At 55.8% G+C, this 23,038-nt stretch overlaps 1 protein-coding gene across 1 annotated transcript in view; it reads left to right on the forward strand.

Moving 5' to 3' along the window:
• Evc (EvC ciliary complex subunit 1) overlaps positions 1-23,038 on the forward strand; it is a 60,173-nt gene that overhangs the window by 9,133 nt on the left and 28,002 nt on the right. The window contains exons 2-10 of the mRNA XM_047566601.1: positions 482-607; positions 5,620-5,703; positions 6,008-6,240; positions 7,557-7,641; positions 11,810-11,908; positions 15,239-15,376; positions 18,027-18,185; positions 21,297-21,513; positions 22,107-22,255. Coding sequence (XP_047422557.1) covers positions 482-607; positions 5,620-5,703; positions 6,008-6,240; positions 7,557-7,641; positions 11,810-11,908; positions 15,239-15,376; positions 18,027-18,185; positions 21,297-21,513; positions 22,107-22,255 — 1,290 coding nt within the window. The remainder of the gene's footprint in view (positions 1-481; positions 608-5,619; positions 5,704-6,007; positions 6,241-7,556; positions 7,642-11,809; positions 11,909-15,238; positions 15,377-18,026; positions 18,186-21,296; positions 21,514-22,106; positions 22,256-23,038) is intronic.

The following is a 23,038-nucleotide window of genomic DNA, read 5'->3' on the forward strand; positions in this document are numbered from 1 at the left end:
AGGATTTTATTTCATCTTCAAATCTGAAGGTTAGTTTTGCTGGGTATAGGATTCTTGGTTGGCAACCATGTTCTTTCAGAGCTTGAAATACGTTGTTCAAGCCCTTCTAGCTTTTAGGGTCTGGAATATTCTATATATGATCCCAGGGGACCTAACGTCTTTCTTTAACATCAACCAGTGGCATTAGTGAAAAAAAGAAAACAGGCAATTAATATCGATGTGTCATTTCCCTGCAAAGCCTCATCCTCAAGACTCGAGGTCAGTCTGGCCACCAAGCCACAAGAAGCAGGGATGAGCTTTGCCCCTGACCTGGCCTTGGGGCCCTGAGGGGCGTGGAGATGGGACAGTCTTGAAGAATGTGCAGTGGCCCCAGCTGGGCCTGGGAGGTGGGCGGAGGTGACTGTCAGTGGGGCGCTCTTTGCTGAAGTCCAGGGGACAAGGCTGACCCAACATCCTTTTCCACCCACCCCTCGGGTTTTAGAAAGATGACACTCAGCGTCTGTTAAAGAACTTGGAGCCTCACGCACTGAGCCCCACGGAGACCGGCTCCCCATCCAGGAGGAGGAAGAGAGACCTGCTGCCCTCGAGGGACGCAGAGGCCCCGGAGGTAAGCTCTGCCTGTGTGTCTGCCTGGGTGCGCGTGGTGTTGCTGGCCCTCGCGGTGTTGCTGGTCCTCGCGGTGTTGCTGGCCCTCGCGGTGTTGGTGGTCCTCGCGGTGTTGGTGGCCCTCGCGGTGTTGCTGGCCCTCGCGGTGTTGCTGGCCCTCGCGGTGTTGGTGGCCCTCGCGGTGTTGGTGGCCCTCGCGGTGTTGCTGGCCCTCGCGGTGTTGCTGGCCCTCGCGGTATTGCTGGCCCATGCCGCAGGTGACTGACATGTTTTCCCAATGAGCCTCTCCTTTGAGATGTCACTGAAATATAAAATGCACAGGTTTTAAGTTTAAAATTTGACACATTTTAACAGATGTCTGTATCTGGGAACCAGCACCCCCATGGAGATGGTTTCTGATACCCCAGAACGTTCCCCAGTGCCCCTTTGGGCCACCCTCTCACACACATCTTCCTGAGAAAATGCCAGATGGGACTCCGCGGCCGTGGGCTAGTCCTGTGTCCTGGGACTTTGTGCAGAAGGCGTCCCGGCTCCCTGACCTGTTCGCAGCAGAGCCTGCTAGACTTACCTGTTCCAGGGCTCACGTCCTCTCCGGGCTCAGTAGTCCAGGGCCTGACGTGCCTCGTTCACCGTCCTCCAGCTGCTGGGTGTCTGGTTGGTGGCCCAGCTTGCGCCCTGTGTTTGGCTGGAGTGACAAGGCTGCTCCCGATGTGTGTGTGAGTTGGTTTGTTTTCCCTTCACTTGATTACGTAAGAACCGAGTGTCGGGCGTACTGGGCCGCAGCGAGATGCTCCCTCCCGTCAGCCTCACGGTCCAGCCTCAGCCTGCCCAGGAGCATCACCCCGGCCAGCCAGGGTGGAGCGGGTGTGGCGTTTCTAGTCTGTTCCTGGTGCCCAGGGAAGGACGGCAAGCGCCTCTCCAGGGGAGGGGAAGATCAAACTGACGTTTGTTAGCGCCTGTGGGCACCGGACAGCTGTCCGTGTGTCCTCCGAGTGACACACACACTTGTGTAAATTACCTCACCCAATTCTTATTTACGTTCCCTTTTTCCAAATGAGGAATCTGAGGCTCTCAGAGATAAGCCGCCTTCCTGAGTCCTGCAGCTGGGGAGTAGCTGGGATAGGTAGGATTTGCTCCTGGGTCTCTCCGGTGAAGGTGCCCACATCCTCAGTTCCTTCGGTCAGTTCAGTGACCTCAGTGACCATGGGACAGTGGGCTGGGTGTTTTTAAACAAACTCCACCAAAGGCTTGAAATCAATGGGGGCAGCTTCTGGTCACACCGAAGAATCCGTTTCCACCAGGCGCCTGCCCCCCGCACTTCCCAATGGCTCCAGCAACCAGGCTTCTCTTGGCCTGCCCGCAGGACGCTATGGAAGGCTGGGCCACTGTCCCCAGGGCAGAGCCAGGCAGGTGAGGAGACGGAGGGAGCGCCTCTGACTGCAGGGCAGAGCCCGTCCCTCCTGGCGCGTGCTGAGCCCTCTGCTCCTGCTCCCTGTCTGTCCAGTGTGCTCCTCTCTGCCCTGTCTGAGTATGTGGTGTAGCTGAATCTCTGTGCAGCCTCTCCACCTGCATCTCTGGGTCTTTGTGTGCGGGGAGAGCGTCCAAGTGATGGTGTGAGTCTGCGGACATGTGTGTCTCCCTGTGTCTGTCTCTCCCTCTCTCCACTGCTCTGCCCACCCCCCTCATACTATGAAAATCTTACTCACCAAAGGGCAAACCTATTTCCACATAAAACTTGCACACAGCTGTTCACACCAACATCATCCACGATATCTGAAATGTGCCAACAACACAAAGGGTCCCTGGCTGACAAAGGGATATATGAAATGTGATTGGTGGTCTATCTACACGGTGGAATATTGTTTGGCCATTAAAAAGGAACCACGCCCTGATATGTGTTGCAGTGTAGACAGACCTTGAAGCTGTTATGCTAAGTGAAAGAAGCCAGTCACAGAAGGCCACCTAGGGCATTCGTTCACAGGAAACATCCAGAACCGGAAGTCATAGAGACGTGATGGTGGCTGCCAGGGGCTGGGCAGGGGAAGGGCGGGTGGAGGTGACGGCTCAGGGCCTGGGTTTCTCCCCTGTGATGGGAATTTCTGCAGTCAGCTGTGGTGACGGTCGTGCATGTCTGGGAAGACACACCAGGGTGAATTGTATGGTGTGAACTCTACCTCAACAAAGCTGCTGAAGGGAAAAAACCCTGCTCACACATGGGGCAGCTTAGGACATGGGAACAGCAGCAGCTTTGGGACCTAGATGCTGCCCCATCCTGGCTTGCCATGCATTTGCTGTGTGATGTCGGGGGAAACGTAACCCCTGGGAGCCTGGGGCTTCCCTCCTGGGGAGGGCCAAGGGCCCCCTGGTGGGTGCTCCACCCCAGTGGGTGTTCCCTGGGTGTGTGCAGGCCCCTCTCTTCCTACGCCTGGACGGTCAGCTCAGTTTCCCTGTCTAGTGACGTGTTACCTGCTAACCATTGAGCTAGTCTTGGCAGATGCCCATTACCAAGCTAATAATTGCCCAGGGTCAAGTGAAAGATCTGCCCGTTCCAGGGACTGCGTGCTGGAGCTCCCGGGCTCCGGTGGACTCCACCTGTGTGCACGGGGCCGTCTGGGGCGGGAGGAGCAGAGCCACGGCTCTTGTCCTCTATGCACAGGAAAGGCACTGAGCTCGGGCCGCTCCTCAGGTGACCTCTGTTTAATCAGTAGCTCCTATCAGTCAGAGCCAGACAGAAAATTCCAGAGAGCTCTGAGGTGTGCCGGGGTCTCCGTCCTGTCCGTGCTGCCGAGGGGGAGCCGGGACAGTCTCATGGGTGCACACGTACGCTCACCGGGAGCACCTTTATGTTGGCGAGTGAAACGGCATTTTCTACAACTATGCCTTCGTTTTCTGAATAATTGCACTGCTTCGGCTGGAGCAGTTTTGCTTTGTAAATCTGCATCACAGCCAGTGTTCTGAACGCTTGCGTTGCCTGGACTGGAGAGGGCCGGCACCTGCAGGGCTTCTGAACGTGTAGGGAGAGCTTCGAGAGCTCAGCTGGCGGGTCCCCCTGTGGCTGAAGCCAGGCTGCCTCCTTGGTTCCACACACCAAGCGCTCCTGAGTCCTTCACTTCCCGGCCAGGGCTCTGACTGTCCTCCCTTGTCCTCTAGGGCGCTGCGGGCTGCAGGTTTCAGGATGGAAAGACAGACGCCACACGGTGGAGTCTCACCGCCTCCAGGACTGTATTCCCATGGCCCTGCCCAGGCTCGTCCCAGGGCTGTTTACCCGGGTCTCTGGGGTCCTGAACCGCATCCTATTCTCGTGTGGTTTTGCACACCAAGTGCAGTTTCCTATCATCTCTCCTGTGGCAGATGAACTCCGGCAGAGGGGCTGCTCTCCTCTTCCATACCTCTTTTTCTTTTTTCTCTTCCCCTCTGTGGGAGGGAGGGTTAAGAAGGCCCAGGGCCTTTCTGCTTTTGCATCTTTCCCTTGAGCAAATGTGTCTCCCCTGGAGAATCCGCCAGGACCAGCGCGTCCTGAGCACGTGACCTGCTCCGAGGGGCCCTGGCCTTGGCTGCTGGGCTCCGCTGTCCCTACCTTGGAAGCTTTTCAGGAGAACCCTGGTTTTGTTTGGCACGTGACCCCGCGATGGTGTGAGCGGTCCTGGATCCTGTCTTGTTAACCTCACTGCTCTTCTTTGCTTTTGCACCATTTCATCAAAACTACTTCAGTGAGGCATGGGACAGGGTGCTGGGGTAGAGGGCAGCCCTGCTCTGGCCCTCAGTCAGAGGGAGGCCAGGCTCAGGAACAGCAGGGGGACTTGCATGTTTAAAAATCACGTGGTTCCCACGTGGAGACTGAAGGGAAGGTGTCAGCCTCTGAGCCTTAGTTTGCCCCTCTGTGAAATGGGCGTGATCAAGGTAATTAGCATTTCCATTTCCTCACACGTTTAGGAAACTAAACATGTTTCCTCACATGTTAGGAAACTTCAGTCTCGTTAGTTGTTTCCTAATGTGTCATAGATCATTGCAGGCTATGTTTCTACTCTGCTATAGAACACTAGGACTAATTCCTCCTGTCTTAAGGTCATTTCTTGTTTCTGTTCTTTCCACTCACAGATTGCTCACAATTCTTTAGAAGATGCTCTTAATTAGTCTCAGGTTATTCAAATCCTTATCGCTTTTGAGAATCCAAAGAATCAGAATTAAATGATAGCATCAGTCTGTCCAAGCATTTGTCCATATACCCATTCTCTCATCCATCCATCCGCCCACCCACTCATCCTTCTCTCTACTTATTCATCCACACATACATCTGTGCACCCATCCATCCATCCATCCATCCTCCATTCATCTGTCTGCCTCTTTATCCTTCTCTCCATCCATCCATCTACGCACCCACCCATCCACACATCCATCCATCCATCCACCAATGCATCTGTCCATCCATACTTCTAACAAGGGAGTTCTTGCTAGGATCTACATGTGCTTACCACAGTCCGTTTTTGAGGCCACTCTTTCATTTGAAATGTGGCATTTTGAAAACTCCTGAGAGTCTGTCTTTTGTTCTACAAAAAGCTTCCCATACCACTTGTATTAGCTTTTCTTTGCTGTGACCAAATTGCCTGCCAAGAACAACTTAGAGAAGGCGCGGTTTACTTTGCCTCACAGTTTCAGAGGTTCAGCCAGGGTCAGAGGGCTCCACGGCAGGGACACTGTGGCAGAGGAGAGCTGCTCTGCGGGTGGCAGCCGGGAAGCAGAGAGAGGCAGGAAGGGGCCAGGGACAGACACAGTCCCAAAGATCATGCCTCCAGTGACCCACTTCCTCCAGCCACACCCAGCTGCCTACCGTTTCCACTGCCTCCCTGCAAGTCCGGTCAAATTATTACTCCATCCAGTGAATTAATCCACTGAGAAGGTCAGAACCTCACGATCCGGTCACTTCTCTGAACATGACTGTGGCCACTGCCGACACACGAGCTTTTGGGAGACGTGGCAGGTCTGAACCATAACTCCGTTTATTCTCTTTCCCAGGAAGATGAACCATCTTTCAACAGCAACATCACAGCATTTGCCATGAAGGCCAAAGTCATCTACCCCATCAATCAGAAGTTCCGGGTGAGAGCTCTGAGCTCCTTCTTAGGAGTGCAGTGAATTTAGTAACTACTAGAGTTTGGTGTGGCTTTGGAGGGATTGAAGGTGCACTCTCAGGCCTGTTCAAGGGTTTCATGGCAGATCTTGTCCATAGAGATTTTGAGATTTTAAAGCAAAACTTGAGGGTCCATCCATTTTAGGACAGGGTGTCAGGACTGGGGCACGCCCGTGGTGTGTCTAGGGAGGGAGTGACCCAGGCCAGGCTGGAATTGCTAGAACAAACTGGGGAGCACTGGTGCTGACGGTGGCCCTGCCCTCCTGCCTCCAGCCCCTGGCCGATGGCTCCTCCAACCCGTCCCTGCACGAGCACCTGAAGCAGGCGGTCCTGCCGCACCAGCCCGTGGAGGCCTCCCCGGCCAGCAGCCTGGGCAGCCTGAGCCAGGCCGAGAAGGACAACGGCAGCTCCTCGTCCAGCATCCCCTCGGCCGCCAGCGAGGACAGGTTCCTCGGCCGCACCTTCCTGCGGGTGAGCAGCTTCCTGGAGGTGCTGGCCTGCGAGAGGTGAGGATGGGCGATGGAGGCCGAGGACTCCGGTTCTCAGGGCCACCAGTGGTCACACCACTGTTAGAGGAGGAGGCAGAACCCAGAGAGGTTAAGGGACTCAGCCACCGACAACCCCAGCGTGAGAACTGGGACCCCAGGGAGTCTGTCACTCACCTCCTGATGTTGGCCAGCATTAGGGTTTGAGTCGGGCCTGAGCCCTGCGACAGACGACGGGGGCCTCACTCCGTCACTGTCATGCCTTGTGCATCACATGCTGGCAGCTGGCACTGATCGAGTGCCTCCTGAGTCCTGGCAGAGCTCAGCAACCCTGCTTTTCTCTGCCATGTCCCTGTTGCACGGCAGGTGGAACCTGATCAGGTCCAGTGATCAGTGCATGCTAGACAATGAATGAGTGAATTCCCCTCAGCAAACCAGCGGGTCCAGGCTAGTGTCTCCCATTTCATGAAGAAGGAAGCAGGACACCGAAGGCTGAGTGTCCTGCCTAAGGTCACACAGCAGCAAGGGTGGAGCTGGATTTCACCTGCCTCCTTGTCTCCAAAGCCTGTGCTCAGCGTCACCTGGACAGGCCAGAGAAGGGCTCAACTGGTGGCAGGGGCTGGAGAGATGCAGTCTGGCAGGTTTGGGCAGCTGCCCTCGGGCCTCTCTGCTCTGAGGTTCCAGAAGTGGAGGGGATGAGGTGAACCAGGGTCAGCCCCAGCTCAGGACTGCGGAAGGTACCGGCTCAGAGCCTTGAGCTTGGTACTGAGCGCTGGCGGCCTGGGGAGGAGGGACGGGGTGGGCGGGAGCTCCGTGGACCGGCCCCTGGCCTGGCGCGGCCGTTCTTCAGCATGTGGACTCTGGAGAGGCATGAGAACTGGGTGGCTGTGCCATCTCTTAGAAAGCGTCTGCCCATGAGGAAGCGTGGTCCTCAGTGTGACCACGTCACACCACTGGATCACTCTGCTCCCCTCCCCTGGTCTGTTGCCTGGTCTGTAGAATGGGCGTGAGGGTTTCTGCCTTGGGCTCCGAGGGAACATGACGTGGTGACCGAGGAAAAGATGCTCGAGGGAAGAAATGCCATCTTCATCTCTGCCCTCTTCTCTGCACCCGCTTTGCCCTCAGTGTCACCGGCACCAGCTGTTCCCCTGGCCATTAGCAGTTTCCAGCAGCTCACTGTGCACCTCCTCATGACACCGGAGGGTTGGGACCCCAGCCCTGTGCCTGAGCACAGGAGGCAGGCGCAGCGCAGCCGCTGGGAGCCGCAGGTGGGGTTCTCATCCTCTGCTCTTAGCAGATGCGCTGACCTCTCTCCACCTTCTCTTTTCACTCCTCAGTGCAGACATTGACCTGTGTGTCTACAGCCTTCACTTAAAAGACCTGCGGAGTTTGGACATGGCGCTGAGGCAGGAGAAGCACATGGTAGGTGGAGACATCCGCGTTCACTCTCCTTCTCTGTCCCCGGAGCCGGGACACCCTTGAGGAGCAGACCCCATGCCAGTGGAGCAGCCCCGGGGAAGGGCACTGGGCTCAGCCTCCGGGCACAGCCTGGAAAGCAGCCATGCCTGGTGGTGGGCTGCACCTCCCCTTAACCAGAGCAAGTCTCCTGGTGGAGGCAGAGAAGAGGCGTTTGAAGTGTCTCTGGGGGTTACAGTGGTGCTGGAGGAGTTACAAGCGCTAGTTTTACTGAATACCTACTATGTGCTAGGCCCCAGGGCTTATAAAACAGGTGATTACGTTTAAGCATCACTATAAACTAGAGAGGTGGGGCTGTTACCTTCCACATTTTACAGGAAACTGAGGCACAGAAAGATGGACTCACTCAAGTCATAAAGCTTCAGATGTGGAGCAGAAATGGGAAGTTCAGTGTCCCAGGCAGGTGACGTCTGGGCCAATGAGCAGGACGGTGGAGCGGACACGCTGGGACAGCAGGACTGGCTCTGCAGATGCAGCAGGGCCCTGGCCGAGTGCACCCCAGGGTTGAGCTGCGGGAAGCCAGAGAGGATCCACTGTAGCCACACAACTCTGATGGGCTTGGCCGGGCACCAAGATTACAGGGGGCAGAGGGCATGGTTCTTCCCTGAGGCATAGTCTCTGGATTGTTGAGGAATGAGACCTCCAGAGAGAGGCGGGAGAGGGAGAGCACGCAGGGTAAACTTGGAGACAGGCAGAGGCCCCCGGGACGCTTGGCTGCACACTGGAGAAGCAGGGGACGGTCCCCTGGGGACGCCTGAGGAGGTCCCCTGGGGACGCTCTGGGTGAGAAGGCCTGGGCTCACAAGCTACTCCAGTGTCTGAAGCTGTGGATGACACAGACGTCGGGAGAGGGCATGTCTCTGCACCCGGCCGTCCTGCTCCGCACAGGTCTCAGGACAGGTGGCACCTGCAGCTGCAGCCTGCTTTCCCCGGGCCACACCTGTCTGCCTTGGGGGCTCAGAGCCCCTCCAGTGAGCCAGCAAAGTGGTCCTGGCCGGCCCCGTCCCCCAGGGGCAGCCTGCTGTCCTGTGGGGCAGTCGCTGTCACCCACCACCCACAGCAGGGTGTGGACTTTGCCCCCTGCAGAGACAGTGTCAGACACCAGCGGCAGCCCCTGCCTTGTGCCCACTTTCCAGTACAGCAAGGATGGCAGGGAACACATCCACCGTGCGCAGCGGCAGTCAGCACGACTCGGAAGTGACAGTGTGCCGCACGGGCGTGCGAGGGCCACCATGCCAGTGTAGGGTTGGGACCCGTCAGGGGTCTGCGAGGAGGCCCTGGAGACGTGCCTGCACACAGTGGCTGGTTGCATAGAAGCGTGTCTGCGACGCGTGACCAACAGGAACCACGGCTTTCGCCCCTGGCACAGCCTCCTCGAGCACAGTCTCCGGAGCTCTCGAGCGCGGGAAGCCACGCCGCGTCCAGGCTGCAGGGCCGTTTCCCCAGCAGAAGGCGTCGGGCTCCGGGGGATCCAGACCCAGGGCGGCTGATGCTGGAGCTCCCTGGCTGGCCCTCACTAAGGGAGAACTGGCCTGGACTCATGGAGGGCATGGGGACACGCTGCAGCTGTCACCTCTGAAAGCAGAATGGCAGAGAGAAGGGCAGATTCCGGGAGGTGGGGTGCTAGGCTAAAGGGTGCGCCGGGATCGGGGATTTCTTCTCGTGCTGGGACACTCTCCGTCTCGACTGGGGCAGTGCCTGCCTGGATCTGTTCCTGAGGTAACGCTGCACAGAACCTCACGCGCACACATGCGCGCACACACGTGAATGCTCGTGGCGAGGGTGAAGCAGGCTGCAGTTTGGTGTTGACGTGTTGACTCCAGGGCAACCTCCTGGCTTGACACTGTGCCCCAGGGACCTCAGATACCATCCTGGGCAAGAGCTCCTAGGACTTCGCTTGGTATTTGCACCTTCTTTTGAGTCTATCATCATTTCAAAATTAGAAATTTTAAAAATGGCCATCTTAAAAGGGACAGGACAAGATAAGTGTTACTGATCACATTTGGGGTCCAAAAGATGCATTTGAGACTAACATCTTGGGGAGAGACTGTCACCTTGCACACCGTGGGTTTTAGTGTGTGGAAAACCCGGACAGTGACCTTGGTGCTCATTACCTGGGCAAATGATTGAAGGGTGAGGGAAGAGTTCTGGACCCGACCCTTAGCTGCAGGGTCCCTATGTTTGTGGGCACGGGCACCTTGTCCAGCTTTCCCAGCCGTAGGATCCTGTGTGCCCACCTGCCCATGTGCCCAGGCGACCAGGTGGTGGGTGGTGTGTACTTCATGAGCCTGGCCTGCGAGTTCCTGGAACCTGACCCCCTCAGAGAGTCACCCAGAGCTGCCTGCTGCCTCTAGTGACCTCGCACTGCAAGTGCGGCTGGAGCCTTCCCCTTCCAGGGAGGGGCTCACCACGGAGACTCAACAGCCACGGATGGAGGTTATTCAGAAAAAAGAATTGTGTCTATACCAGACACGTTGCAATTGCCTAAACATACAGTACAGCTATTTGCATAGCATTTGTGCTGTATTCGGCGTTGTGAGTGATGTAGAGGTTTAAAAGGCTATGCAGGCCACATGCAAACACGACTTACCAAGGGTGGGCTAGTTGCAAAAGAGATGATGTAATTATACAATTGTGCCCAGCAAAACCAAAAGGTATTTGCTGTGGAGCTTTCCTAGAAAAAAAAGTCACTAATCCTGCATCAGAAAATGCTTTATAATAGGAACACATCTAGGCGACCTTTGAGGCCAAAGCAGTTCAATGAATGAACGAGAAACTGCAATACCTGGTGCTGGAGCAACTGGACATCAACTTAAACCTCGTGCTTTGTACACACGTGAACTCAGATGGATCCTGTATTTAAATGAAAACGTATAAGACTTTTATTTTTTTTATCTTTATTTTTTTGGGTTACTGAGAACTGAACCCAGGGATGCTTAACCACTGAGTCACATCCCCAACACTTTTTATTTAGAGACAGATCTCACTGAGTTGCTAAGTGCCTCACTAAGTGGCTGAGGCTGGCTTTGAACTTGCAGTCCTCCTGCCTCAGCCTCCAGAGCCATGGGGATTACAGGCATGTGCCACCACGCCCGCCTGTATAAGGCTTTTAGACAAAAATATAAGTGACAATCTCCAGAGTCTAGAACAAGACAGAGTTCTTATGCCAGATGCTGAAAGCTTGACATCATTAAAACTAGAGAGTGTTGCTCTGCAAGAGACCTTGTTAAGATGAAAACCCTGACTTCAGAGCGAGGGAAAAGCTTTCCCACCACTATCCACTCCAGTACCCTGAGGCCCCACCGGAAGAACGAAATTCTAATTAGGATAGGGCCGGAGCTCTACCCAGATACTTCACCAAGAAGGAGCCAGAAATGGCAAGGAACGCGAAAAAGATGCTCAGCAGGACAAAACCATTAGGGACATGCAAGTTAAAACCACAGTAAATATCACCTCACACCCGTCAGGATGACTGGAATGAAAAATAGCGACAGTGCAATGCTGGCGAGGCCGTGCAGGCATCGGCTGCTCGTGCCAAGGTGGGGGACACACAGCGCTCTGAGGACACCAAGGTGGGCTCTCATAAACCAAGCCCGCCGTCCTCAGAAGACGCAGTCCCTGCCCTCCTGGGCATTGGTCCCGATGAGCTCACGTTCACCCCCAGACCTGCACGTGCGTTTGTAACCCCAACCCAGAGGTTCCAAGGAGTGGGTCGCCCAGCCCAGGGTGGACAGAGCACCTCTGGGCTTTGTGGGGGTCACCGCTCCCGGGAGGGCTCTTTCTGGTTTAAGGGACGTCCCTGCCTTTGAGCAGGAGGCTGGAGGGGAGACCTGTCCATCCTGGTTCTGGGAGACTGTGTCTGATTCGCTCTGCGAGGAAGCAGCCCCTCTGCCGTTTCTGTGGTCTCCACCCAGAGGGGGGAACCGTGCAGGAAGTAGATGCCTAGGAAACGTTCCGTGAGCAGAGGAAGAAGGAGACCGTCATGCAGAATGAAGAAGGCCATTGTCACCAGGTGTCTCCTGGGTCTTTTCCTGTAGCAGAAAGGACACGGAGGAGGCGGGGAGGGAGGCTCCTGCGCTCACCCGTCCTCTGTTCTCCTTCCCTTTTGCCAACAGATGTTTATTCAGGTTTTTAAAATGTGCCTCCTGGACCTTCTTCCTAAGAAAAAGGCTGATGATGAATTATATCAGAAGATTCTGTCAAAACAAGAAGAGGTAGGTCTCAACCTGTGTTTCAGGGTGACTTTAAAAAATGGTTGATAATAATATTATGACAAAGTATTCTTTGCTTTCAAGTATAAAATAGTCTATTAAAATATCCATGTTTTCTTGCAATATAATGATATCTAAAAGTGTGTACAAATACAAAAGAACAATGCGTATGATTAAAATTCAGGAAACACCCAGAGCAGACAGAAGAGTGTTGGTCACATGGGCTCCTCGGGCACCATCCCTGCTGGTGCTATTTTCCCGCACGAGTTTCAATATAAAGGAGTAATTTTTGAATTTACATTGTTTCATCCCACATACTAAACTGTCTTTTCCTACAAAAGAGGAAGTGACTTGTTTATTGGTGATAGCTGCTTATGCTATTTTGTATTCTGCTCTTAGTCTTTTTTCCATCTCAGAAAACTTACATTAATTTCATCTGCAGCAAAAAGAGTCAGGGCTTGGAGTCAGACTGGGTGAGGTTGGAATCCTGGCTCCACCTTTTACAGGTCCTTGAAATCCTAGTAAGAGTTAGTGATACGTAATTGCTGCATGACCCTGTCATCTCCACCCAGCCACACCATGTCACCTCATCTCCATCATCGTGGTCATCATTGCCAGCGTTTGCCTTTTATTTCTACCACCACCACCATCACCACCACCATCACCACCACCAGCACCACCATCATCACCACCATCACCACCACCACCACCATCATCACCACCATCACCACCACCATCACCACCATCACCACCACCACCATCACCACCACCATCACCGCCACCATCACCACCATCACCATCACCACCACCACCACCACCACCACCACCATCACCACCACCACCATCATCACCACCATCATCATCACCACCACCATCATCATCACCACCACCACCATCACCACCACCATCACCACCACCAGCACCACCACCAGCACCACCACCATCACCACCATCACCACCACCACCACCATCATCACCACCATCACCACCACCATCACCACCACCACCACCACCATCACCACCACCACCATCACCACCACCATCACCACCACCACCATCACCACCACCATCACCATCACCACCACCACCACCATCACCACCACCACCATCACCACCATCACCACCACCACCACCATCACCACCACCATCACAACCACCACCATCACCACCACCACCACCATATGCCCCAGTGGCATCATCACCATTCTCATGACACCGCCACCACCATCCTCCTCCTCACTCCATCATCTCAGCCATCATCATTGTGTGGTCATCAGCATCGTCACTTCTACCATCACTACCACCATCTCTTCATCAGCATCACCGTGGTCACCCTTGCTACCTCTGCTGCTGTCATCGCCCTCCCAGTGACCAACACCAGTAGGTCGTCTTCATCGCCATCCCCACCCCCACTCGCTCCTGCCACCTTACCACCATCTTCGTCACCTGGCTGTTTTTGCCATCATTGTCGTTACTGCCCCTGCCATTGCATCATCCTCTGCATCGTCATCAGTCAGCTTTGCCACCCCCCGGCTTCCTCATCCCCATCACTGCTCCCAGGACCTTCATCTCCATATCATTGTCATAGTCACCATCATTGTCATCATCATCCCTGGTCCCACCATGATGTGGGCTTGGAGGAACTGTCTCTCCACCACTCCTGGGTTCCACTCTCTCCTTCCTGGGGAGAGGAGCTGCATCGTCTCTTCACTGTCTCACCTTCATCTCCAGCCTCACCCTCTGTACCACCACGACCACCGTCACCAGGCATAGACCACTGCTCGACCTACATTACTTACTTATTTATTTATTTATTTATTTATTATTTTTTATTTTTTTGCAGTACCAGGGATCAAACTCAGGGCCTTGTGCTTGCGAGGCAAGCACTCTACCAGCTGAGCTATCTCCCCAGCCCTATTTAATTTTTTCAAGCCCCATGAGTGACTATTTTGTCTTTGTTTTATGCCTGAGGAAACTGAGGCTCACCGTGCTTCAGTAACTTTCCAGTGGTGAAAATAGTGGCAATATTTGTAATTATACAATAGTGATACAATAATACACATTATAATGGAAAGTGAGAGATTTGGAGACTGCAGATCCCAGCTCAGCTCACACCCTCTCCCGCTCACCTCGCTGTTTGGCCTTGGGAAGCACCTTAGTTACCGTAGTGGCTACTATTTACTGAGACAGTCTGGCCAAGTGCCTGAAGGTGCTCATAGCAGCCTTAAAACCTCTCGGGGAGGATAAGAGTCCTTGGAAATGCCGGTTGCCCTTTGGAGAGAAGCCCCATGGCATATGAAGGTGGAAGAGGGTACAAGCCTGGCTGCCGCTTCCTGCCCAGGAGTCTTAGGGCAGCAAGTCCTAACTTCCATTTATCATGTTCCTCATCAGGAGAAAGGCCGTCGCTTGCCTCCTGTGAGGACTGGAGATCACATGTGGCCTTGGCGTGGGTCCAACAGTAGCGTTTTCTCCATGTGACTTTTCCTGGTGTAGCTGGGTCCCCCGCCCACCACCGTGTTGGTTACGTGGCAAAAAACAGCCCTGGAGAAAAGAGAAGGCTGTCCCTCGCCCCACCTTGGGGTGGGAAGGAACCAGGCACAGGACTCCTGCATTTCTTCCCAAGTTCAGAACCAGTTGAGACGGTCAGGGAGCCATTTATGGAAGTGTGGCTACCCTACTGACAGAGGCCAACTTGGAGGGTGTGGCTTAGAGATGCAGCAACCACAGGTGGCTGAACCCCAATCAGCCCACCACCTGCCTCATCGCCCACACAGCTGACCACCTTGGACTTCCCCACCTGGAAGCAGGGCCTTTGCTGCCTGGCTCACTCCATGCTGAGACCAGTGCAAAGCCATGGCCTCCCCTGTATGGTCCATCCCAAAGAGGCAGACTGGGCAAGCTGAGGCCCGGTGCTCACTTCCCTCTTGGCCCTGGGAGGATGTAGCAGATCTTTCCCCTGAGGGCTAGTTCATGATCCTTCCCCACAGAAACCAGGTGAGTAGGAGAGAAACCTTCCCTCCTACCCCTAAGGTCGTGAGTTTTTCTAGGACTTTATAATGATGTACATAATAGGATTTCATTGTTTTTAAAGGATGGCCTTTTATTTTTGAGGACAGAATATAGAAGAAGATAATCCTTTATTCTTGATGTTCAATGTTGAATGAGGAAAATGGATTTTTATCATCAAAACTTAAGTAGGGCAATGCCCTGAACATTTCACTACTAATGAGAAATAGTTCTTGATAGTGTGGTAAAAGAAATAAAGCATTTATTTTTCTAGGATTGAAGATACAGTGGAACTTCTCTTTATTTGCTTTCTTTCTGTTCCTTCAGGATTTGGCGGAATTGGAGAAGGCACTTCGGGCCAAGCTGTCAAGCACAGAGACACTGGGCACCGGTGCCTCTGGGTACGCCACCCTGGCAGACGTGGAGAGGAAGGAGAGGGAGCATGGGGAGCAGCTCCTGGGTGACGTGCGTGTGGCTTTTCTCCCCTTACGAAATCCTTGGTTTCTGGGACAGTTACGCTGGTGACTAGAAAGAGGGTGTTGGGAGCAGGCTCAATACTTGGATTCCCTGTTGCCTCCTGTCCTGGAGGAAGGGGATCGGTTCTCAAGTTCAGAGGCAGAGAAGGGATTCATGGAGGAGGAGGTTTACTTTGTATTTTAACCGACCTTTGTATCATTCAAGCCACGGGTTGCCCTGACCCTCAATGTTGCGACTGCCCTGTGGGGAGAGCAGATGGCCACTGCTACCTCCTCAGCCCTGGGCATCTCGCCTAGTGCATGTCTGGGATTCCAGAGAGGGTGGCGGCCTGCAATCACTTCCCCCCCTTTTGGGTCTCATCTCCCCCTAACCCACATATCATATATCAAATGACATTTTCCTGGCTCTCAATTTTGGCCAGTCACTTTGCTGGGCACTGGGGACTCAAAACTCACTTCCATGTGGCTCTGCCCGGGAGGCATCGGGGAGGCCCATGGGTGAGCAGAGAACTTCAGGTTTCCCCGCGCTGTGACAGGTACCCAGGGAAAGACTGGGACACAGCAGGGTGAGGAGTGCTTTTACTCCAGGGCTTGGGGTGTATCCCTAGAGGAAGAGACCCAAGCAGCCAGCTGGGGACAGGGCGGATGCTGGCCAGCAGACATGCAGAGGGGGAGTCGGGAAGGGCTGTGAGCTGGGAGAGCAAGAGAAAGCCACGGAAGTCTCGCTGGGAGTTTTTGTCACACACTGGGGAGGTGGGAGTCACTGACTGGGAAGCAGGGGTGGCCGTGTCCACCTCCAAAGTTCAAAGGACCCCGGGATCTGCACAGAGGATCATAAGAGCTGTTGGGCAAGTCCAGCAGGAACTTCATGGGGCAGGTGCGGTTGGGATGGAGAGGTCAGCGAAGGTCTGAGAGCTGCGAGGTGGTGGGGGAGGAAGCTCTGCTGGGCCCCAGCCGGGGATCAGCCAGCCAGCCAGGATCGAGATGGTAAGGCCAGCTTGGACCTCCTGTGGGAGAGGCCGGGCTGCAGGGACTCCACAAAGGCCCGGGTAAGAGGATGCAGAGGGCGGGAATGTCCCTAGAGCTGTGGGCCAGGGGGAGGTGCTCAGCCGGGCGCTCAGCCTGGATTCCTGTGTCCGTGGCTCCCTAGCACTGAGTGGAGCGTCAGAGAGAGTTCGCAGCTTTCACGAGATCTTGAAAGGGTTGGCGGCACCGACCTGGATGCTGCTGGAACTGAAGGTGGAAGGAGAAAGACCAGGATAGGAGGCAGGGGAGGGACGTTGGGACCTGGAAGAACAGCAGCAAGACTCATCGCAGACGTGCAGTCACCAGTGTTTGAGGAGAACTGAGCGGGTGGCCGGCCCCAAGGGGGTGCAGGGAAGAGGCAGAGCTGGCGGGTGGCACTGTGCCTGGCACGCAGGGCATGGCGGATGTCTGTGTCCTCTGCGGGGGGAGAGCAGGGAGAGGAGGGAGCTGGGGAGGTCGGGGGTCCTGCTGGGGCTGACCACTGGAGACAGGAGCTGACCGCTGGCAGACCACAGGCTTCCCAGCTGCAGCAAGGCCCCCAAGCTGGGAGGCTGTTCCCCCAGGTGCCGGATGACTCAGAGCTCAGGGTCCACAGGATGGAAGAGCTAGATGTGTCATGACCTGTGGTCACAGCTACAAGGTCAGCATGAATTTCTGGTGCCCCAACCCCTGATCCCTCCAGCAAGAAGTAACGTAAAGGCATCTGAAAGGCCCAGCCGAGATAGAGAAAATCCAGGCGGAGGACTTAAAGGACCTGAACCAAGTTCTGGTTCTGACTCTCCTGAGCTCTGGGACCTTTGTCAGGGCCCCAGCTCTCCTGAGCCACTTCCTCAGTACCAGAAGCAAGTTGCCCACACCTGTATGCCATGCAGCACAGCGGGAATCATTGTTCTCAAAGCTCAGAGAGGTTTCCACGTTGCAGATTAAAGCCCCCAACTGTCTGAGCGACGTAATGATCTACGCACACGCTTGCTCCTGATAAGATGGGAGGGAGGGAGAGACTTTTTTTTTGCGGTGCTGGGGATTGAACCCAGGGCCTTGTGCTTGCAAGGCAAGCACTCTACCAACTGAGCTATCTCCCCAGCCCGAGAGAGAGAGAGAGAGAGAGAGAGAGAGAGAGAGAGAGAGAGAGAGAGACTTTAAAAGCAAAATGTTGTCATGATCTGCATCATCTCTGCCAAATTGTTCTTTCATACTTTAAGGACAATAACTAATATTTATATGGTCATTCATGTTTTCATTTCCAACCATGTTTAGTTCCTTTTAAAGACCCAGAAGCTTCCAGGAGCACATTGTGGCATTTCATGTGTCCCCCACTCATCGTCACCACCAGTCTAAGAGCCCTTAAGTGGGGTGAGCTCATTGCGTTCCTTCCTGATCGGCAGCGCACTGGTGTTCTCTGAAAAGCCACCTCGGGACTGACTGGCACCCGCAGTGGGCTGGGGGACCCTCTGTAGAATGTGAGCGTTCCAAGACAGTCTCGCTGGCACTGCCGAGGGACTCAGGATCTCCTTTTGCGAGGAATGAATTGCAGTTCCCAAGCACGGGCCATAGAGCTCTCTGAAATAAGTCCCCCCCCACCACATCACTTGCTTCTCATGCTCATTTCACAGATGGAAGCTTTCTGGAAACAGATGGAAAACATCCAGCACTTTCTTGTGGACCAATTTAAATGTTCCAGCTCCAAAGTGCGGCAGCTCATGATGACTCTGACAGAAAGGATGATTGCAGCTGAAGGGCTCTTGTGCGAGTCTCAGGATCTGCAGGCGCTGGTAATGGGGGCGGGGACACTGGGCCGTGCAGGCTAGAGTCGGGGAATCCTGAGGCCCAAACACCTTGGGGAGCATTTAGTTGAACACCTTCATTTTATAGGTGGGAATAGCACCCCCAGCGAATCCGCCCACCCTCCCATCCACCTGCCCACACAGTCCTCCACCCACCCATCCACCCATTCGTCTACCTACCCACCCTCCACTCACCCACTCACCCATCCATCCATCTACCCATCCATCCACACATACATGCATCCACCCATCTCTTTGCCCATTCATTCACACATCAATCCATCCACTCACCCCTGCTCCCATTCACTTGTCTACCCATCTATCCACCCATACATTCACACATATACTCACCCACCCATTCATCCATCCATCATCCACTCATCCATCCATTCAGGTCCCCACCCATCCATCTACCCATCCTCCATCAGTAGAGTAATAGAAGCTTGGAGAGGTTAAGTTTTATGTTTAGAATCACACAGGTCCAGGTGGCTGAGCCTGGATTCAAAGGTGGATCCACAGATTCCTCTGAACCAGTGGTTTGCATCCTTGGCTACACATCAGAATCCCTGGGGAGTTTTCAACCCCAAGATGCCAGGGCCTCTACTCCAGAGCAATCAGATCTGAAACCATGGGGGCGAGGCCCAGCACAGGCATCCTTTAAAAGTCCCCCAGGGGCACGCAGGGCAGTCAGGAGGGAAAACTGACACCCTGTCCACACCAGCAGTCATCACCCCTACTGCTCAACATCACCAGAGACGCGGGTTCTAAAGCCCTGATGCCAGGTTGCACCGCAGCCTGATTAAGCCTGACCTCAAGGTGGAAGCCACCTCGGACCCAAGCATCAGGATTTTTTTAATCTCTGCAGATAATTTCACACGTAGCCAGGTTTAAGAACAACACTCAGTGTTGTGGACGCTCTCAAGTCTGCACTGTAATAAGACTCCCAGGGGTGCACTGTGGTTCAGGAACCTTCCGTGCTTTTATCACCATATTCATGTGTGGTCTTCGGGCCAAGGGTGGGAGTGCTGGGGATTGGCCCAGGCCTCATGTGTGCTAGGCAGGGGTTCTACCATGGGGCATGCCCCGGCTCTGTCTCCTTTGTTCCCTTGGCACCACTAAAGATAGACACAGCAGATATTTCCAGTGGACAGGAAAGGAGCCAGCTAAGTAACTTCATGACGAACCTAGGGTCCTGCTCTAATGCCATGGTTGAGTCCCAAGCTTCCTGATTTGCCACACATCAGCAGGTGATGCTGACATGAGCAGGTCCCCGTATGATGGGTGGAAAGGGCTACAGGCTGTGACTGTGCAGAAGAGGGACAGGTTAGCTCCACCCCCAGCATCCTGGGTACCAGAGAGGAAACACGCAGCCAGGCATCTGAGGACTCCTTGGGTGAACTCTGGGAGAGCCAGGTTCTCGGGCTGTCGCCCGAGTGGGTCTGCCTTGGGCATTTGGACCTGGAATGTGTCAAGTAGCATCGCTCAAAACTGGAGAGCCCTTATAATGGACCCAGAGGTCATTAGAGTCAGTCTCTTGTGACAGACAGGGGAAAAAACACTTGTCAAGAGATGGGGGTCGCTGTGGATAAGTCTAGAAATGGTGGTTGTTTATGGAGCATGGACTTCTCTGGCTGTTATTCCAAATGCCTGGCATGTTTTATCTTAATCCTGTTAGTGGTCGGGTGAGGAACCAGCCCAGGTCAGCAGTCTGGGGAAAGGAGCCAGGTTCCAGCCAGGCCAACTTTGAGGGCTCCTATGGCTACAGCGGGGCAGTGGTGGCCCCCGCGCTCCTGCGCACCTTCTCCCCTGGAGTCTAAGCCCAAGGCGATGCTGTCCTGCTGAGCCCTACTCTGGGGAGGGCGCTCTCAGCGTCCTCCCTCGCTGACTGAGTCGCCGCGCTCCGCAGGTGTGGTGGCTGCTTGTCCTGGTGCGCCCCCTAGGGGTCCGAGCCAGACAGAGGGTTCACAGCAAACGTGGGCCTGGGAATGAACCCCGGGTTCCTAGGCACAGTGGGGGTCGCCCTCTCCCCACTTCCACACCTGGCTAGAACAGGTGGGGACACTGTGACTCAGGTATGGCCCTGCCTTCAAGGTCTCCGTCCAACCAGGGCTTGCTCTTCTAGCTCAGACCTGAGTGGAGGGTGTGGAAGGTGAGGAGGAAGACAGGGCAGGCGGTGAGTGGGAGGAGGCAGTGAGTGTCCCGGGGCACCGCCCTGCGCGAGCAAAGGCCTGCGGCAGCTGAGGGCCTGTCACCCCATGGCCAGAAGCAGGGGAGTGTGCAGGACGAGTCCCCAAGGGCCTGTGTCTAGGAGATTGGAGGGTTTGGAGTTGGGTGACAGCCAGGTCAGCATCTCTGAAAGACCCCTCTGTTGGCGATGCCCGGCAGACCAGAGGCAGAGGTGGGAGGTGGGAGAGCAGGAGCCGCCCGCAGTGCCCAGGCCAGTGGTGACCAGTCCTGAGCTGGGCATGACGGTGGGTGGGAGGGAAGGGAATACAGGTCTGGGCGGAGTGGTGTCGCAGCCCCAGTGCGTTCTGCGGCCCCGGCACCTGACCAGCTCCACTCTCAGAGACTTCAGGACCCCCTTCCGCCTCCCGTCAGCTTTCCCACCGTCTACTCCAGGAGTCCGTCCTGCTGACTGATACGGTGGGAGGGCAGGCAGGAGCCTGCTGTAAACGCAGGGAGGGGGCGGCTCTTAAAGCCACCTTGCCATCGAAAATCCCCGAGACCCCAGGACTCGGGCTCTTCGAAGCTCCAAAACCAAGATGGCTGTGGCTTGGATCTTGTTTTTGCCAGGGCTGTGGACCGTGGGCCACGTGGACTGGGGAGGGGTGGCCCGAAGGGAAGTGGGTTTGCCTCCTCCGTGTGTGCCTGTTGGACTCCTGCCTGTGAGGGCAGCCCTCTAGGGAGCGCTCACCGGCTGCCAAGTGCCCAGCCACCCACCGGAGCCTCCACTCCCCCAGCAGCAGGCACAGAAGGCAGGGGAGGGTTCAGGGTCGGGCTCTGATGGTAGGGTCAGAGCCCGCTGCCTCTTCCAAAGCCGGGAGGAGCCTCGTGGTGCAGCCCTGATGCCCGGGCCGTTGTCCGTGTGCTTCCCTTTAGGACGCCCTGCAGAGAGCCATGGGCCGGGTGCACATGGCAAAAATGATCCAGTTCCTGAGGATGCAGGTCCAGGAGGAGGCCAAGTGCCGGCTGGCCGCCATCTCCCGCGGCCTGGAGCTGCTGAGCATCCAGGGGAAGCTGTCCGGGCGGCAGAAGGAGGAGCTGCTGACCCGGCAGCACAAGGCCTTCTGGGAGGAGGCAGAGAGCTTCAGCAGGGGTGAGAGGTGGCCATGCCGGGGCCAGGGTCACACCGCTGCAGGCTGCCTTCCCGTCCTGCCCCGGGACTGAGCACTTGCCTCCCAGGGCTCGGTTGCCGCTCTGGAGAGCAGTTACCAAGGCTTCTCGTAAGGCCAGGGTCACCTTCCCCATCTAATCCAGAGAGGCCAGGGAGAGGGCAGCGTCTCAGCCAGAGCTGGACGTGGAAGTGGCCAGGAGCCAGCCGTGCGCCTCTGCTGAGCCTACCGCACAGCAGGCCTGGCATGCCCAGCTACAGGGGGACAGGGTGGGCCAGGCCAGCGTGGAGAGGGGCCTGGTGCTGCTGAGCCACATGTCCCTACACCTGTCCCTGCCCTGGGGCTGCCCTTAGGAGTGGGCAGGGCACGGGTCAAGACTTAGAGGGGTCCAGACCTTCTTTGAGGTAGCACGATTAGTAGGACCCACTAGAAGAAACCCAGGTCTGTCACCTGCAGGGTGGCGACCATCTCTGCCAGCAGCGCCCGCTTCCTTGTCCCCTGGGTAGAGCACACGCATGGCCCCGCTCAAGTCCTGGCTGGAGAGTCACCTCCTGTCCCATGCTCATTTCAATCCCAGAGTCTATCCAGAGAGCCAAAGAGCTGGTCAAGGAGTCCCTGGCTCACCAGGCGGAGAGGACAGCAGTGCTCACGCTGGCTCAGGAAGAGGAGCGGAGGAGCTTCCTGGCTGATTCCCGCCTGAACTCCGACCCCCAGGAGTTTCTCAAGGTGGCCCTGCCCTGCCCCCAGCCTGGTCTTGGGTATATGGGGTGGGCCAGCTGTGGGCTCGGTTATTCCCGCTGCATGTGGGAGGCACTGGGATCCATAGGGCGTGACCTCTACTCCTGCCTCCTGTGCGTTAGCCGAGTGGCCATAGCCTCCCCTGCACCCCTGCCCACTCCCCTGTCAGTTAGTGGTGGTAGTCACAGGCTCCCCACTGGCTGCTGAGGACAGGAGGAGGGAGAATCTGCAAGGGAAGTGCGGCCTGGGCAGGTACATCTCAGGGTGGCCCTGGGCAGTGGCACCAGTGGAGTGTCGTATGGGTCAGAGGGGCAGCCTGTGCCTGTGTGCGTCAGGCCCATACCCCAGGGACCCGTCCCAGGGAGTAGGTGTGGGTACTGGGACCAGCCTCCCCGGGTGTGGATGCAGACTCTGCTGCCAGGTAGCCAAGGGAGCTCAGGCCTCTGGCCTCCCCTGCCGTGGCTTCGTCCCCTGTGATACGGGACCACAGCCTGTGACAGTGTTGTTAGGGTGAGCCCAGTCCAGCTGTGTCCAGGTCCCTCTGCCCCACATAGCACTGGCTGCAGTTTGTCTCAGGTCTGCTCAGGGGCTGTTGGGACAGTGTCTGGTCCAGCCTCAGCCCAGAACCCAGGCACAGAGGTCACTGGGGGCCAGCAGCACCTCAGTGAGGGGCCTCAGGAGGGGACGCCAGGGAGCAGAGGAAAGGCCCTGGCCCCACTGCAGTGTCCCCTTCCAGGGCCACACTGGGAGCTCTGGGGCCTTCCCTAAAGA

Source organism: Sciurus carolinensis, chromosome 10, assembly GCF_902686445.1.
Source record: "Sciurus carolinensis chromosome 10, mSciCar1.2, whole genome shotgun sequence".
Lineage (NCBI taxonomy): Eukaryota > Metazoa > Chordata > Mammalia > Rodentia > Sciuridae > Sciurus > Sciurus carolinensis.